The sequence below is a fragment of the Rhynchophorus ferrugineus genome, unplaced genomic scaffold, assembly GCF_030347505.1.
Source record: "Rhynchophorus ferrugineus isolate W39M unplaced genomic scaffold, kcgeb_rfMv2 rfM10, whole genome shotgun sequence".
Classification (NCBI taxonomy): Eukaryota; Metazoa; Arthropoda; class Insecta; order Coleoptera; family Curculionidae; genus Rhynchophorus; species Rhynchophorus ferrugineus.
The window spans coordinates 13,684,556-13,700,541 of NW_027472589.1; the positions used below are offsets into that span (position 1 = coordinate 13,684,556).

Here is a 15,986-nt window from a genome sequence, read left to right on the forward strand (position 1 = left end):
AATCGACGGAATCGATCAGACAATGACTTGTTCATCGTAACCACCCCGCGTACCCCACCCCCGCAGCATTCCATTTACCCCGCTCGCCCTTAACGATTCGTTAATATTTCTATTTCCTAAAATATGATTGAACAATTACCGGTCTCGCGACGTGAAATTGCATCCCTTAATCACCTGCTGCGCGCAGGATTTAACGTTTCGTTCGACAATGTGCAGTTAATTTTCGCGCTCGACCAAACTGCTGCCTGCCGCTCCTGCCGCTACTACCTTTTCCCCGGGACGACCAGGGGCGATGCTGATGCTCGCTCATTTGTCCGTTCCCCGGAAGGGCAGGGAGCGAGGGGGGAACATAGGTAAAAATCTGCCGCTGCCGGAAGCGGTCGAAATATCAATAAAATAACTGATTGCTGTCTATCCATCGGACAGCCCCTTTCGATTACAAATCAGTTATAACTATTTCAGTGCGGATTAACACAATTATACATATCAGGCATAGAAAGGACATGAATATTCTTCTAAATCATGGATATTTAATCAGATCATTTCGATTATATATATTATATAACCACTATTCGAAAAATAAAATTGGAATATTTCGTCGTTTAAAGAAACATCAAACCATTTTAATTATGTACTGCTTGATATGAAACATAGATACAGAACTTAAACAATTTACCTATATCCACACAACGCCTGTTATGACAAAAATATCGCTTTTTATACCAAAATGTTAAATGACGTGTTTGAGGACCATGTTATCTCTTAAGTTGACGTCAATAAGGTCCGTAATTATTGCTATATGGTTTTTGAGTATAATATTTTTGACTTCTTCTCTTCACGTTTTCTGTCATCCTAGAATAACTGATGAAAACTGAAAATATCTGTTCAGGATAGAGTACTGATCAACGTCCTACGCTATTGCCTTAAAATTAGGGCGGTTTAAACTTATATTACCTGTTTATATTATATATTAGGTGTTTGGATGTATTATGGCAATATTCTCACTTTAAAAGGGCATTTATTGAAACGAACTGATAGAGCATATATTAATTAAAAGCATGTTCTACCATCCTTCTGGCCACATGGCGATCCACATGGATCCAAAGAATACTGTTCGTTTGGCAACGATGCAATCAACCAACCATGTTCGCACTCTTTCAGCACTTCGAAACCGTACACCAACCAAGCCATATTGTATTGATTTGAATAAGTTGTTCTCACAAGGAGCTATGTCCAGTGAGTACAGTAGATGCGGAAGAACTAAAACCCATTTCAGCTGCAGCAGTGTACTTTTACACGACTATTGCAAAGTGTGGTCAAGTAGTGTCACGCGAGAAGATGTTTTTGAGTCAGTTACTTGCTGGTCCTGTTTGCAACGATACTTCGTTCAAATCTGTTCAGTTAACGTAAGTAGACATCTTCCTGCAGCTTCATAATAGAGCACCTTGCTGATCCAAGCATATGGACTAACCATCCTGGACTAACCCATGACATTTGGCATTAGGGATTGGCGTAGTAGAGTCACTTTTCATCACGAGTCACAATACGTCAAAAAACCATTATTTTAGCGCGACAACAAACAAATGGTTCCAAATGGCATCTTCAATCTGTATGTTTGTTAATCATTTTCCCTCCTTTTGACTGCAAAGTTGCCTGAAAGCAATTCAATGTCTTCAAGTTTATGTAATTTTGGCCTTAGCATAACTAGGAAAATATTAAAACCATCTAATCTGACAATTCGGTTAGGTTGTTTAACTGATCAAAATACTTGCAAGCACATAATATATATTTATATATCGTTTTAAATCAACTAAATTACTAGAAATAATACACACTCTTTTTTAAAGTTATATACAGTTATATTAAAGAGAATATATATATATATATATATATATATATATATATATATATATATATATATATATATATATTACGGCTACTATTACTAGCAAGAAAATAAATTTTGGTCTTGTGTTTGTCATAATGCGAATGACGACAATATTTATTGAAACAATACATTTTAGAGCAGCGACTTTCTATAATATAAACTATTTAATACATTAAATGTTTATTCAGTAGTCGGAAACATTAAAAAATAGTCGCCCATCGGCAAGATGCAATACACATGGATGCATGTTTGGTTGAATTGTTTACAGAAATGAAATAAAATAGGATTACATCAATTTCATAAACATAAGCTATCATAACATGTTCTAGATTGTCATAAAAAATGAGCTAAATCCCGAATATATTGCCATTGAAAATTAAATACAAAACAATGTAATCTGAGTAAGTTTAGCTTTTAAGCTGACTCTTAATAGCATTTTGGAATATCATCAATATGTGAATATCGAATTGATAGCCTTCAACTGTGATATTATATCAAAACTATCTGCCAGAAGAGGTCGAATAAATAAAATAACTCACTATTCACAATCAGACCCTTTCGAATACCCTTTCTATTTGATTATCTATATATTATTTCTATATATTATTTTTATTTAATTATTAGTGTAGTACATATAAAGGTCGCAAACACACCAAGTTGTGAAATTAGTGTAAAGATATTACTACTTTTAGTTGTGATGCTTCATACAAAATAAAATATATTTAACAAAAAAATTGAACCGACTCAAGATTTTTAACACACACAAAAACATTTTAAACATGTACATGTACATCGTATGTATATAAATCAAAATATGGAATCGCTGTAATAACTAAATAAAAATAAATAAAAACCTTATATAACCTATATATTATACGTATTTTATATATATTCTACTATATACACACAATTGAGCTTAATACCTACCTAATCCTATTTATCTATTTACAATTATTTTAACTACTACCAACTGACTACTTTGAAGTTGGTGCTGAACAGAAACAGTTATATTAATTTAGATTTGTTGTTAATTAAATTTTTTGTATATGTTACAATATGTAGGGCTCGGCAACGACTTCAAACTGATCAGTTGGTAGTAGTTAAAATAATATTGTAAATAGATAAATAGGATTAGGTAGGTATTAAGCTAAATTGTGTGTATATAGTAGAATATAAAATACGTGTAGTAGATAGGTTAAATAAGGCTTTTGTTTATTTTTATTTACTTATTACAACGATTATTATGTACATATTTTATTTTAAAATGTTTTTTTGTGTGTTAAAAATCTAAGTTTGATTAGATTTTTAGTGAGTTCCTTATTTATTTTTTGAAGCCGGTTCAATTTTTATTGTTAAAAATATCTTATTATTTTCTTTTTAGTGCTAGATATTTACTCAATAAATTACGCAGTTATTTTATTAAGTATTACAATGGGTAGTCCAAGTAAAGTTGTGGCCCCCGTATGAGGAAAAACAGGAATAAAGAAACAATGATTGAAAATAAGGAGCACTTCAGGCCCCGGGGTCCGCTACCTAGCCTAGGTGATTTGACAAATGTTCTAACTAAACAACAACAAAAAGTTATTGTCCCCGCCGGGAATCGAACCCATGACCTCCGTTTGGGAGGCTAAACGCTTTAGCCATTACACCGTAGAAGTAGTTGTCTACAATATTTTTACAGGTCTTAAAAAGCAAACTGAATGGCTTTTGCACTGAACGATTTCCGATTTTCCGTCACATCAGTTCTCATCATTATGTATTTCGTATTTTAAATACATGAGTGATATTATTTTGTAATTTGTATTTTAATTAAAGAAAAGCATGTATGTGTTGCCAATCACCTAAATATGAGGCAAATCACCTAATATTTTACTTACTTACTCACTTACTGACGTGATTTGAATTACTTATTACCTACTAGGCAGATTCCTGGGTAATAAAGAATATTAAAAAGAAGAAAATAATGTAATCAACATATTAGAATTATTCCATTATCCGCCTTATTCTTCAGACCCAATTCTGTTACTCAAAAAGTATACGTGAATAAGCTCGTTGATAACGTTCATCATCACAACAAGAACAGTTCCATTGATGTCCAGAGAGATTATACAGAGGAATTGAATATAACGAAACATAGTAATTGTATATTATTAATACAAGTACATCGACACTCGGTAGTAAAGACCGGACGGAAAAGAATCGCTCATTCCGCGATAATAAAGTCAAAAGTTGTTTTTAGAAATGGCCCGGCTAACTAAACCGGAACCGGCGTGAACTTCTCGAACGATGAGTCGATGGCTTGCAGTTAATTGGACGAATTGTTTCCAGAGACGACTGGAGAGAGCGACAAAAACTCGATTGCCGCGACTATAGGACGGCAATCGGATAGCATTGTGGGGGCGCGGGGGTGACTCGGTGCTAATTTATTTTAATTACTTTTAAATTTATACGATTCGGACGTCGAGAAATATTAAAATAGGGGGGCGCCGTGACGGTGTTTTCGTGTGACCCGTTCGCGGCGTCTCGACGCCGTCCTCGTCCTCGTCTCGCAGGAAATTTCATTTCGGCCTGTCGCAGGACGACGAATATTCAAGTGGGACCATTTGCATTTCGTTTTGGTCTCGTTAACGTGTCCGGTACAGGACCTGGTCATGGACGATGGATTAGAATACGACTACTTAGCATTCCTCTTCTTTCCTGTGGTTTTCCTAATAATTTTCTGGTTTTAAGGAATTAAATTGAATTATACGAAGAAATTTAAATTTTTACTTTTTTTACTTTTTTACTATTTTATATCGGTGAATATAATATCAGTGATAATAATCGAATTATTGAGCGGCCACTGATGGTTATTATTTCAGTTACTTTAAAGACTTTTGCAATTAAAAAGTTAAGATATTAAAACAAAGAGCATCTTATAGCCAAATAAGAAATTATAATTCTATCCGGCCATCTATGTAAAAACTACCTCAATGGTGAACGAGTGAGACGGAAGGATCTGTTTTCTAATAGATAAGAACTCTCAGTGTCGCTTTATATCGCCTCTACTTTCCGTTAAATAAAATAACATTTTCACGCTAATTGATAGCTTTTTGTTCTCTAAAGCCTTTCACAAATTATAACTTGTATGTACCTTCAACCAAGCTATAAATAAGAACTAAGGTACGTAATTTCTAACACTGCTTCTGTGGTAATATTTGTATTAGGCATCAAATGAGATGTCACCAATATGCTATTCAGTTAAGGATTCGCCAATATTTTTTTCAGAAACTCGACATTATTTTTCTATACACTCTCCTTAAAAAGATTGACGCCATTAGTACCTATTGTAAGTGATGCAGTCATTAAACCTTTCGCTACATCTTCAATCGAACGGTATTTTTATTTTTCCACTAAACAGGGAGGAGAATCGATTTGTCCTCTCAATTATAAATAAAAATCGAACAAGGTGTTGACGCAATTACAATAGCAATAATATAATAGTTGCTCTGTTAAACTAAAAGACAGTCTTCGACTACTACATTGAACACATAACTCAAAGTGTTAGTGTCAAGTAGTTCGAAAGAGTATCAGTGCAGCCTAATATATTCGCCAATCAGCTAAATGTGAGTGATAGAAGCGAAATGCATAGACTAAAACCTTTACTAGCATACAATCTAATTAATGGACATATAGAGCAAGATTTAGAATAAAATATTGTATACAGAATATCACTACCACAGAAAATACTTATTGTCCGATGGACATAATGTCGAACCACTAAGGGGACAAAGTTGTAATTGTTGGCGTTAACAGTAACAGCCCATAAAGATCTAGCACACATGTAATCAGTACACCATATTTATACTCGTGTGACTTCTTCCTGTTTATGAAATAAAATTTGGGTTGCGGAATACCTTTCTAGAATGAACTAAAGTTACAAAATAAATTAATTCAAAATAAATAAAATATTGCAATCCAAAGAACGTGTATGAAATGCATGTATGTAAAGAATGTAATATGAGTAAGAGTATGTTAAGATTTCAAAATCAATATAAAAATTACAATCAGAAAAATAAAATTATGAATATTATGTCGGGCGATTGACATAACCCTGGCAAAATGAAAAAAAAAACGTCAACGTTGTACAAGAAGATGTAGTGAGTGAGGTGTCTAGACATAGGGGGTGTCGATTACATTAGAATGGGATTGCGCCGTCAGTATTTCTTTTGATATAACAGGTCAATTAAAAAGTCCCCGGCCTATCACAGTAAAACACTTTTTTTTGGCAAAATCAGTTTTTTTATTCAACATAATTCCCTTCAAGGGTGATACACTGATTATAGCGACCTTTCAACTTTTCGATACCAATTTTGTAGCACGATTTGTCCTTTGCCTCAAAATAGGCCTCAGTTTCGTCGATCACCTCTTCATTCTACGAAAATTTGTTCCCAGCGAGCATTTTTTTCTGAGAACAGGAAATAGTCGCGGGGGCCAGATCTGGGGAATACGGTGGATGAGGAAGCATTTCGATTCGAAGCCCAATTCACAGATTTTTGCCGTCGTTTTCTCTGACTTGTGACACGGTGCATTTTCTTGGTGAAGCAGCATTTTTTTTTCTTCAAATGCGGCCGTTTTTCGGCGATTTCGTCCTTCAAACGGTTCAATAACGCTATGTAGTATTCGCTGTTGATGGTTTTCCTTTTTCAAAGTAGTCAATGAAGATTATTCCATGCGAATCCCAAAATACAGACGCCATAACTTTGCCATATGGATTTAATTCTAGTAGCGCCATCTATGTGTCAGGCCGGGGACTTTTTAATTGACCTGTTAGGTTCAATATGTCCAATAAGTTGTGGCTATGCTAGCAAATCTATATAGACCTATGTAATTAGGTTCTGGGGATGTTCTGCGAATAGTAATATCAAAATAATACAAGTGTAATGCATTAACATAAAACCATACAAGAATAAAATCCTGACAATTATTGTGGATGCACTCGGAATAAGATAAGAACAATTACCTACACCGAGACTTTTGGAATCAACTGTTATAGAGGAAATTAAGAGACTAAAACGTGAGGAAAGACTCCACACCCATGTTAGCACCGAAGTGCTGCAACTTTTGGGCAACACTGAACTAGGATGCAGACTTAAACTAATCAAACCGTGTGATCTTGTGTTATGAAATGTACTAAATAGTAAAAGCACCGAAAATCGTCAGTACCTGTTGATTTATTTTATTTTTTGTTAGAGACGCCAATGGGTCTTCCTATATAAGTATTTAGTTACCGTAGAGATAAATTGTAAGTAACAACTAGTTACAATTAATAATATTTTATTAATATAATCAATATTAATAAATTTTAAAAAATTAACGAAATTGTCAAAGAAAAAAATTTTTTTTTCTAAAAAATAATGTTAAATATACTCATCGAACATTTGAGACATAATCATGATAAATTTGCACTAAAGTAAATCAAATTAATAATCAATAATGATAGTTATACGCATTTTAATTAGCAATTAAAGTTAATATATTTAACTATTAATATAATAAAATGTCAATTAATGTATTAAATTCGTTATATTCCGGTGATTATCGGATTATTATTTATCATAAAAATATAGATGATTCTCATTTTCCTTTTTTCTACTTTGATTAGATCAAATTTAGTGACAATTTTCGAAAAAACCAATCAAAATTCTTATCGAAATTATCGACAGGCATTGTAATGAAATAGTATTAACTCACGATATTCCGATATCTTATAAGAAATGATTTATTTATTCTGCTTACCCCGTCCGAATTGCCTCTTATGAACTGCAACAAAAAATAATATTAATCAAAATACTGACATTCGTCTCGACAACTCAATCTGTCACAAACAAGCCTTCAGTTCATTAGGAAATAGCAAGGTAAAAATAAACGAAAATAATCATAGCAATTACCATCGCACGCACTAGAGTTTAAATAAAACTCGCCTCCCACCCCACCGTTACCCCTCCCGCAACCATCCCGACCGACAGAACTTCTAACTGTCGGCTGGTGACTATTAATTAACCTTTCCTATGGACGCGATTACCTGTCAAATTACGCGAAACAGTGACGCGGACACAGTTTCCAGGATACGGGGAGGAGCGACGGAGGCACGGGGCGCCGGGGAGGCCGTAGGAGGAAAGGGGCCGGGAAGCTAACTAAACTTCCCGAAGTTTTCATGCATGGCCGTAATGTAAGTTCAATATGTTGCAGTATTATTCGTTTAACGCGTCTGCGAGTTGGCAGGTTCGGAATATTGTTGATAGAACGAATCGTGGGGATAAATTAATAGCGGGCGTTGGTTGCGCGACGACTTCGGCTCGGATCGAGAGGGGTCGCCTCGCCTGCACCAGTCTTTCACAAATATTTTTGATATATAGATATAATCGAAAATAACACCAGTTTTTTTGAGTCTGCTGTATATGTCATAAGTAGTAGAATAATGTTCGCGGAGTTCCATCTATTCCTTCAAGCATAATAAAAAATTCGCAATTTCATGCTACATAAGAATATAACTGAATTTTAATCTGTAAATTTAAAGTATAAGTAAAATTAAATTAAAATAAAAACATCAATAGCGTTTGAATGGCGAAATAGGGTTTGAATGGAACATGGGCCAAAAAAAAGGTTTGTAAGCGGCCCGGAGGATCCGACTGGTCATACAAGCATTGATTCGCAAAAAACGCCTCCAAAAACTGACTCAACATCAGAAGTGGGTACCAAAATACTATAAACGGGAAAATTCTTCATTGACTGAGAGAAATTCAGCAGAAGGCTGCAGACATTTTAAAATAAATATGATTTTTTAAATCCGTTTTGTGTCGTTTCGTTTTTGAATTATCGAACAATATAGTATATTATTACCCAAAGCCTTCTCGAATCAGTGGTGGCTCCAGCAAAGAACCCTCTATGACAGTTGACAGAATTAACACAAATGAAATGTCCTCCACAGGTAAATTTTAAAAGTTCTCAATGTTGCCTTCTGGATTCCAATAAAACCACAAACTTTTTCAAATGAAAACTAAGAAATACTATGGCTTGTGAAAATCTGGATACCAATAGCTGATGAAAAAAAACCAAATCGAGTGTAGAACCTGTGGTAGAGTTTGTTAAACTAAGGCTTTTGTTACAATCCACTGAAAAAAACATTCCCCTGGCTTATAGAACAGATATTGCATCCAATATTCAACTTAGATGACATTCAACTTAGATCCATTTTTAAATATTCAAAGGACTAGGGACCATTGTAAGATTAGTACTCCACTGTTTTGCCCTCTAAGAACTAAAAGCTCTCTGTTTCGAATGGTTTTAAAAATGAGAAATCTAAAAATAGATGTCGGAATGATTTTTAACTGTTTTTACCCTCAATGTCACTTCGTATGACAGTTCAACCAGTCGCCCCCCCCATCTGTTAAATATTTCTACTTATTTCATAATATATTTTACATATTATGACTTATGCACAAGAATATGTATTTATACGACTAAAATATTCGACTAGGTATGATCCTAGAACTAGGTCCAGATCCTTGAAAGTCTAATACCGGATTTTTATTTTACCCTAAACACGCTCTCGTCTCTATGACTTCCTTCTTTATATCATCTTATCTCATCTTCATCTCTAACAAGTCATGTTTTACTTATAACAGTCAACTATTAAATGAAATACTTGAACCATTAATTAGAAGAGAGAGAAAATTAATCTCGAAAATTTTGAATTAGATCATAAAAAATCTTAAATATAAACTTTTTTTATATAGGATATTTTATAAATATTTTTATAGATATTTTTAATTTAGATATAGGATATTTTTTAGTATTTTCTGATCAATAAACAATCAAAAATCAAAGTAGTGGCCACCAAACTTTTTGAGTTATTTTCTAAACATCTTCTAAACAAACATAATTGTCGAATATATATATATATATATATATATATATATATATATATATATATATATATATATATATATACCATCTTCATCTCTAACAAGTAATGTTTTACTTATAACGTCAAGTATTAAATGAAATTAATTAAGATATTTTTGAGTTATTTTCTATATATTATGTCTATATATATATATATATATATATATATATATATATATATATATATATATATATATATAAACTATAAATAATATATTGACTATAAGGAGCTGGTAATGGTCAAATTTAAATTATTACAGATCTCACATGAGGCTCGTTAGTCAGATTAGTGCTCTCATGAATCTACATCCTCCGATACATGGCAAAATTGATCGAAAAACATAATTTTATCAAATAATAATTAATTAATAATTTCTCGCTTAACTTACGATTAACCTAGAACTATAAATAAGTATATGATAATCAATCTCATTAATTTTATGAAAATCGTAGTTTTACTGTCGAAAATAAGATAATCTAATACCTCAAGTTTCAGTATAAAACCGCGGACAGACATCGCGCCACTTAAAAACGCCGCCCCGGTCCCTCGCCGACGGGCGTTTTCGCTCGCCCTTCCCCTCTCCTTTTTTACGGTTAAGAGTTTCCGAGAAAAATATGGCATTTTTATTGAACCAGACGCAGAAGCAGTGCATACTATGTAATATTTTAACATTATAGAATATCTATAAAAATATGTTGTCCATAAAATTTTATCGATTGTAAAATAATGAAATTGGAGAATGTGCGGTCGCGTATGGGGGAGGGGTATGGGTCATATTGCATTTTAAAAGCCGGTAATAAAAATCGTCCGAACGCGTAAAAAGTTAACCAAAATGTTGCGGCCGGGACTGTACCAGGATCGAGCAACAGTTACTGCCGCGAGTCATAGGTTTATCGACATTAAAATAATATTTAAGGGCCTTAATTCTCCTTATCATATCACATAACAGAAGGAAGTTCTTCTACAATGTGTATTAATATTATGAAGCCAATGAACGTTTTTTAAATGCGATAATATTTTGCTGAAAATCTAAATTTCTTGGAATTAATAAGTAATTATATACAAGAGCCTAATTTATTATCTATTTTACAGTTTTACTTATTCCTTAATATTTGTGGTTTGTACACATTCTAATGCATCAATCAACAAATTTAATATTACCTATTATTATTAATAGATTGGCAGATGTTGACATGGAACACCAAAATGGAATGGCTAATGACAACGGACAAAGGAAATGACGAATGAAAAAAGCAGAACACAAAGAATAGAATAGAATAGAGTATAGAGAAAAGAATAGTATAAATAAACACAACAGGGTGAGGAAAGGAGGGAAATAATAGCCTGGAATCTCATAAATACGACCACTGGCGGGTATAGAAAGGGAACTGGAGGAAGAATTTGAACAGGTTGGGTTGGATATACCAGCAGTAATCGAAATAAAACATAAAAGCAAAAGATCATCGACAGAAGTATCTAATAAGAATATTAAAATTTACAAAATAAAAATGAAAAAAAAATCAAAAACTATAATAACTGAAGAAAAATATACCTCCTGGGAGATTTCAGAAGTAGAGCAGGAAGCACGAATTGTACAATAAAATGATGATGTAAGAAGAATGCTTAATTTTTGAACTAAATATAACACACCTTTATATGACCTAGTGGTCAATATTGGTATCAAAATAATTCCAATAACAGATAAAGTTCAACAAAAGTTTTGATGCTCATTAACGACATTGATAATTAATTTGATTTAGTGAATACTAGATCATCCCATCAAATCATCCCTAGAATATACTGGAAATGTTGATAGAAATATGATCAGGCCCTCGTACTCAACAAACTGAGGAAAGTTATTAGTATATAATATTCGACGTGTCCTCATTACTTGTTTTCGAGTAATTTCAATTTCATGTCCTCCAATCAAATATTAACAACTTCTTAAAGCTTTTTTTAATGAAATTTTCCATTGCTGATTTTATTCGGGCTTGAGCAATCGTTGTTTTGTTGTTTAAATTAACGACTATTAATATCAATTATTAATCACTCTTTATTGTTTCCTAATTCGACACACATATAAACAACCAACGCAATTTGCGCCTTTGAAATAAAATCGACTAATGTTTTACTAATATCTTAACGAGCATTGTTGATTATTGCTATTAACATAGTTAATTAATATTTATAATACCATCAGCATATTTTTTATATGTTTCATAGTTTGACACGGTCAAAGATTTGAGAGAAAAACACACATAACTTGCAATAAATGATTAAATTGATGAAGATGGGGCAGTTATGGCTTGCAACACTATCATTCGTCATTCATCCAAAGATATGAAAAAACAAACTTGAATTTATATGTTTTCAATAGGTCAGAAACATTATATTTTCATAATTACGATAATCAACGATGAAGTGGTTATTAGTATTTACAACACAGAAGAATCAACATTAAGACAAAACAAGACCGGACAAGACCAAAATGATAATATGAGATGAGATTATAATCGGACAAAATCTAAGATAGGTTTAGTAAAAGCTTCTTAAAAAAACTGTTAAATAAAGTTTCAAAACATAAAAAAGTATAATACTTTTAAAAATAAATTACTATGTTGAAATATAATTTTCACAAAATGATACTACTCAAAAGTTTGGAAACAATAGGCTAATTTAAATATAAAACGACAGTAAAACATATCTTATGATTTATTACACTCAAATAATTCATTAGCAAATCTAACATAGATTTCCTCCAGGGGTTCCAGAATAAAGTGTTGCGAGTCATCGTCGATGTCTCATATAACGTCTGCAACAAACTGATTCAGAGCGATATCCCCATAGAACCTATAACGAGTGTGATTCGGAGTGTTAGTGCGAAGTACTCTGGAAGACTATTAGCGCATCCCAATACACTCGCCAAGAACAGTTAAATGTGCGCGATGTCAGTGTACTGCATACGCTCAAAAGCAAACTACCATACAGGGTGATAATAGTCACGTAGAGTGAGATTTAATAATCTCTAGAATAAGTTAGAATAGTTTTTAAAATAAGTTAGTATAGACTTTGAAATAAGTTAGAATAGCATCTAGAATATGATAGATATAGATTATAAGTTGTACAGTAGATCACTTACTGAAGCGATGTTCTACATGTCAGCATAGTTATATTACATAACGGAAATCATATAATACTTATCGCCCACGGGAAGATTGTTGAAGTTCAGACAACAATCTTAGTTCAGTTCAACAGATTAACAAAAAAAAATACACTCAAATCTTAATCAAACTTTACGAATAACATTTAAAGTTCAAATTAAAAAAAAATTAATAGATGTCATCGATTCTGCACTTTGAAAAACGATTTTCATGGCCATTTCGTTATTTTCATAATTTCTTCCTTTTCCTTTCTGTTCCATGAAACCCTGGCATAACTCTGATGAATGTTTATAGTCATTGTCTTATTGAAAAACAAAACCTCGGTCAATCATATTTACGAAGATCCTGAAGTATTTTCAAACAGTTGTTTTTGTTCAGTTTTTGTCAGTATTATCACATTTATGCAGCAAAAATATAAACCCATTAGATTTAAATATCTGAAATTTGGACCCATCCGTTTATAAGAATTCCTAAAGCATTCATTGCGCTTTAGTAAATGTCTCTTTACAGTTGTAAATAAAACTGGCTTTTCTCGTGTTGATGACGTTTTGATAACATTACAACAAACTTATATTCTGTCTTTAATGTATATTTCGGACGTCTAAATGTTTTCTGGTCTTGATTTCTTACAGTAGCTCATGAAATGAAACATAAACTACGACCTTTCCTGTAATATGACGCATAAAATATCATTCTTGGCTGTAAGTACAGATAACCTAGTATAATATCGGCTGTCTAAGAGAAATCTGTTTCATTTTAGGTATTTTATGTATAATCTGTTAAAACTATTACATGAACGTTATAGAGTAGGCTGAACACTAAACTAACAATTTTTTAAATTGTAAACTAATAGAAGATTAGACGACCATATTCACTATGACTAAAATTACCAATTCTAAGAAATCAAGAGCTGGTGGAGTAGGAACCTTTGTGGTCATAAGCTATTAATCTTATTGATTATTGTTATAAGCATAGTCGCAAAAATAATAAACTCCAATACGAACATATCTATTTAAAGATTTTGTTTTCATTTAGTCACTCAACATCATGTTAGACAAAAAACAAAACACATTTGAACCAAAATAAAACAACTATACTGGTTAGTCGGAAGATACTCTCAACTTGATCTAAAATCAAAGAGGTTGATTTATAAGACATCACAAAGCCAATTGGGACCTATGGGGTGCAAATATGGGGTTGCACTAAAAATTCAAATCAACTAGTCATCGAACGCTGTCAAAACAAAGCCTATCGCCACGTAACCAACGAAGAAATGCACGATGACCTAGAAATCAAATGGATTTGCGAAATTATCCAAGATTCGCCTTGAAACACGAAAGAAGATTACTAAATCATACTAACGTGGAAGCAATACAACTGCTGTACAGAGCGCAGGATGTCAGGAGATTGAAGCGAACCAAACCATTCGAAATTATATAAAGTGTATAGATTTAGTGTAAACTATAGCTATAAGTTATTATAGTTTTATAATTGAGGAATACATATTGATGTATTTTCTCGCACTCGTCTTGCTTGTGAATTAATCCAAGTACAAATGAAATTGTAGTAATAAATTAATTTATAATTAAGATTGTACCAAGCGTATCTAATAAAGGTATTATAAAAAAAAAGTTAGTCACTCAAAATAGGGTGTGTCTATTTGAACAGCAACGAGTACTCATTTGTTTTAAAACTAATACTGTACTGAATGAACATACTATATTCAGATGTTATATATCTTGACAAATATATTAAATCTTGATAAAAAAAATTAAAATTGTATCTTGCCACCAACATCAAACGAATCACAATAGAATAATGGTATTAATATGAAATTTCTATAAGCCCAAATTGGATCTCCAGATGGATAAAATAAGTAGCCTTACACTAAATTTCACTGGTTCTGTCTTATGCTAATAACAATGTGTCGCTTCTCTTCTCCGAACCAAAACAACGAAAAGGCGTGTCACAGTCTATCCTTCCTTTTTTCAACTATCAACCCCGGGGGCAGTAGGAGGACCGATCAAAAACCATGAACCGCAGGGCGTTTGATTAGGGCCCGGTGTTAAATAACATGTTGCCAGGGAAATCAAAGACTTATTAATGTTATTAGGGGTGATGTGATGATCAATGCAGTCAGTCGACGGTTCTGATTTACATGTATTCGCGAACGAAATGCGGTTTCTTGAGACAGTTCGGATAAGAATGCCCGCTAATCATTGAGATTTCGGATAAAATTGGTATATATGTAATACATAGGTTGGGGGGAGTTCTGTCTAGTCGTACAAAGTACCCAATTAGAACTGGTTTCCAATTTTGGCGACCATATATTATTAGAGATGGTCAAGGGGTCTATCTCGGGCTGTATTTGAATTTGATTTATTTCTTCTGCAATCTTAAGTGCTATGTTTTAGAATAACTTATTTAAAAAAATCGACTAATAATCACTATGCCTTTGTAATAAATATCTATACCACTTTTAATTTGCGTCCGATATAGACAAATTTAATTGTAAATAATTATAAGCCAAGCATCCTTATTACAAGGGACGGACAAAACAATATAAACATCTGGCATATACACAATATATATTTATTGAATAAAAAATGTTGAGCTACCAATTGCTTTTAACAGCTTCCAATATTCGTGGAATAGATTTGTAGAATGACTGAATAGTCTCAAACTGAATATCGTGGCATTCTTGTACCAAAACATCCGCCACTTATTTCAATGATGTTGGTGATGGTTCTGCTTCTCATACTTTGATTTGAACTCGTCATAACCAAGTATTATAATCGTTGCACCACTTCTCTTGCATCTGTGATAAAGGGTTTCGCAATCGCAGCCCTTCTATGAATGTTATCTTTGTGGACGTAGAGTTTTTGTCTGTAATACTCAAGTGAATGTTAAATTGTGCTGTCACTTTTGCTGCGGTAGTTTTTACGTTATCTGGTGACAATTTCTTTTAATGTTCGTCGGTCTCTGTCAG

At 32.9% G+C, this 15,986-nt stretch overlaps 1 protein-coding gene across 5 annotated transcripts in view; it reads right to left on the reverse strand.

The window, feature by feature from the left end:
- Positions 1-15,986, reverse strand: part of LOC143204137 (protein bric-a-brac 1) — a 979,343-nt gene that overhangs the window by 173,859 nt on the left and 789,498 nt on the right. For all 5 annotated transcript variants that reach the window (XM_076416604.1, XM_076416602.1, XM_076416603.1 and 2 more), the window contains exon 7: positions 7,667-7,690. In XM_076416604.1, coding sequence (XP_076272719.1) covers positions 7,667-7,690 — 24 coding nt within the window. The remainder of the gene's footprint in view (positions 1-7,666; positions 7,691-15,986) is intronic.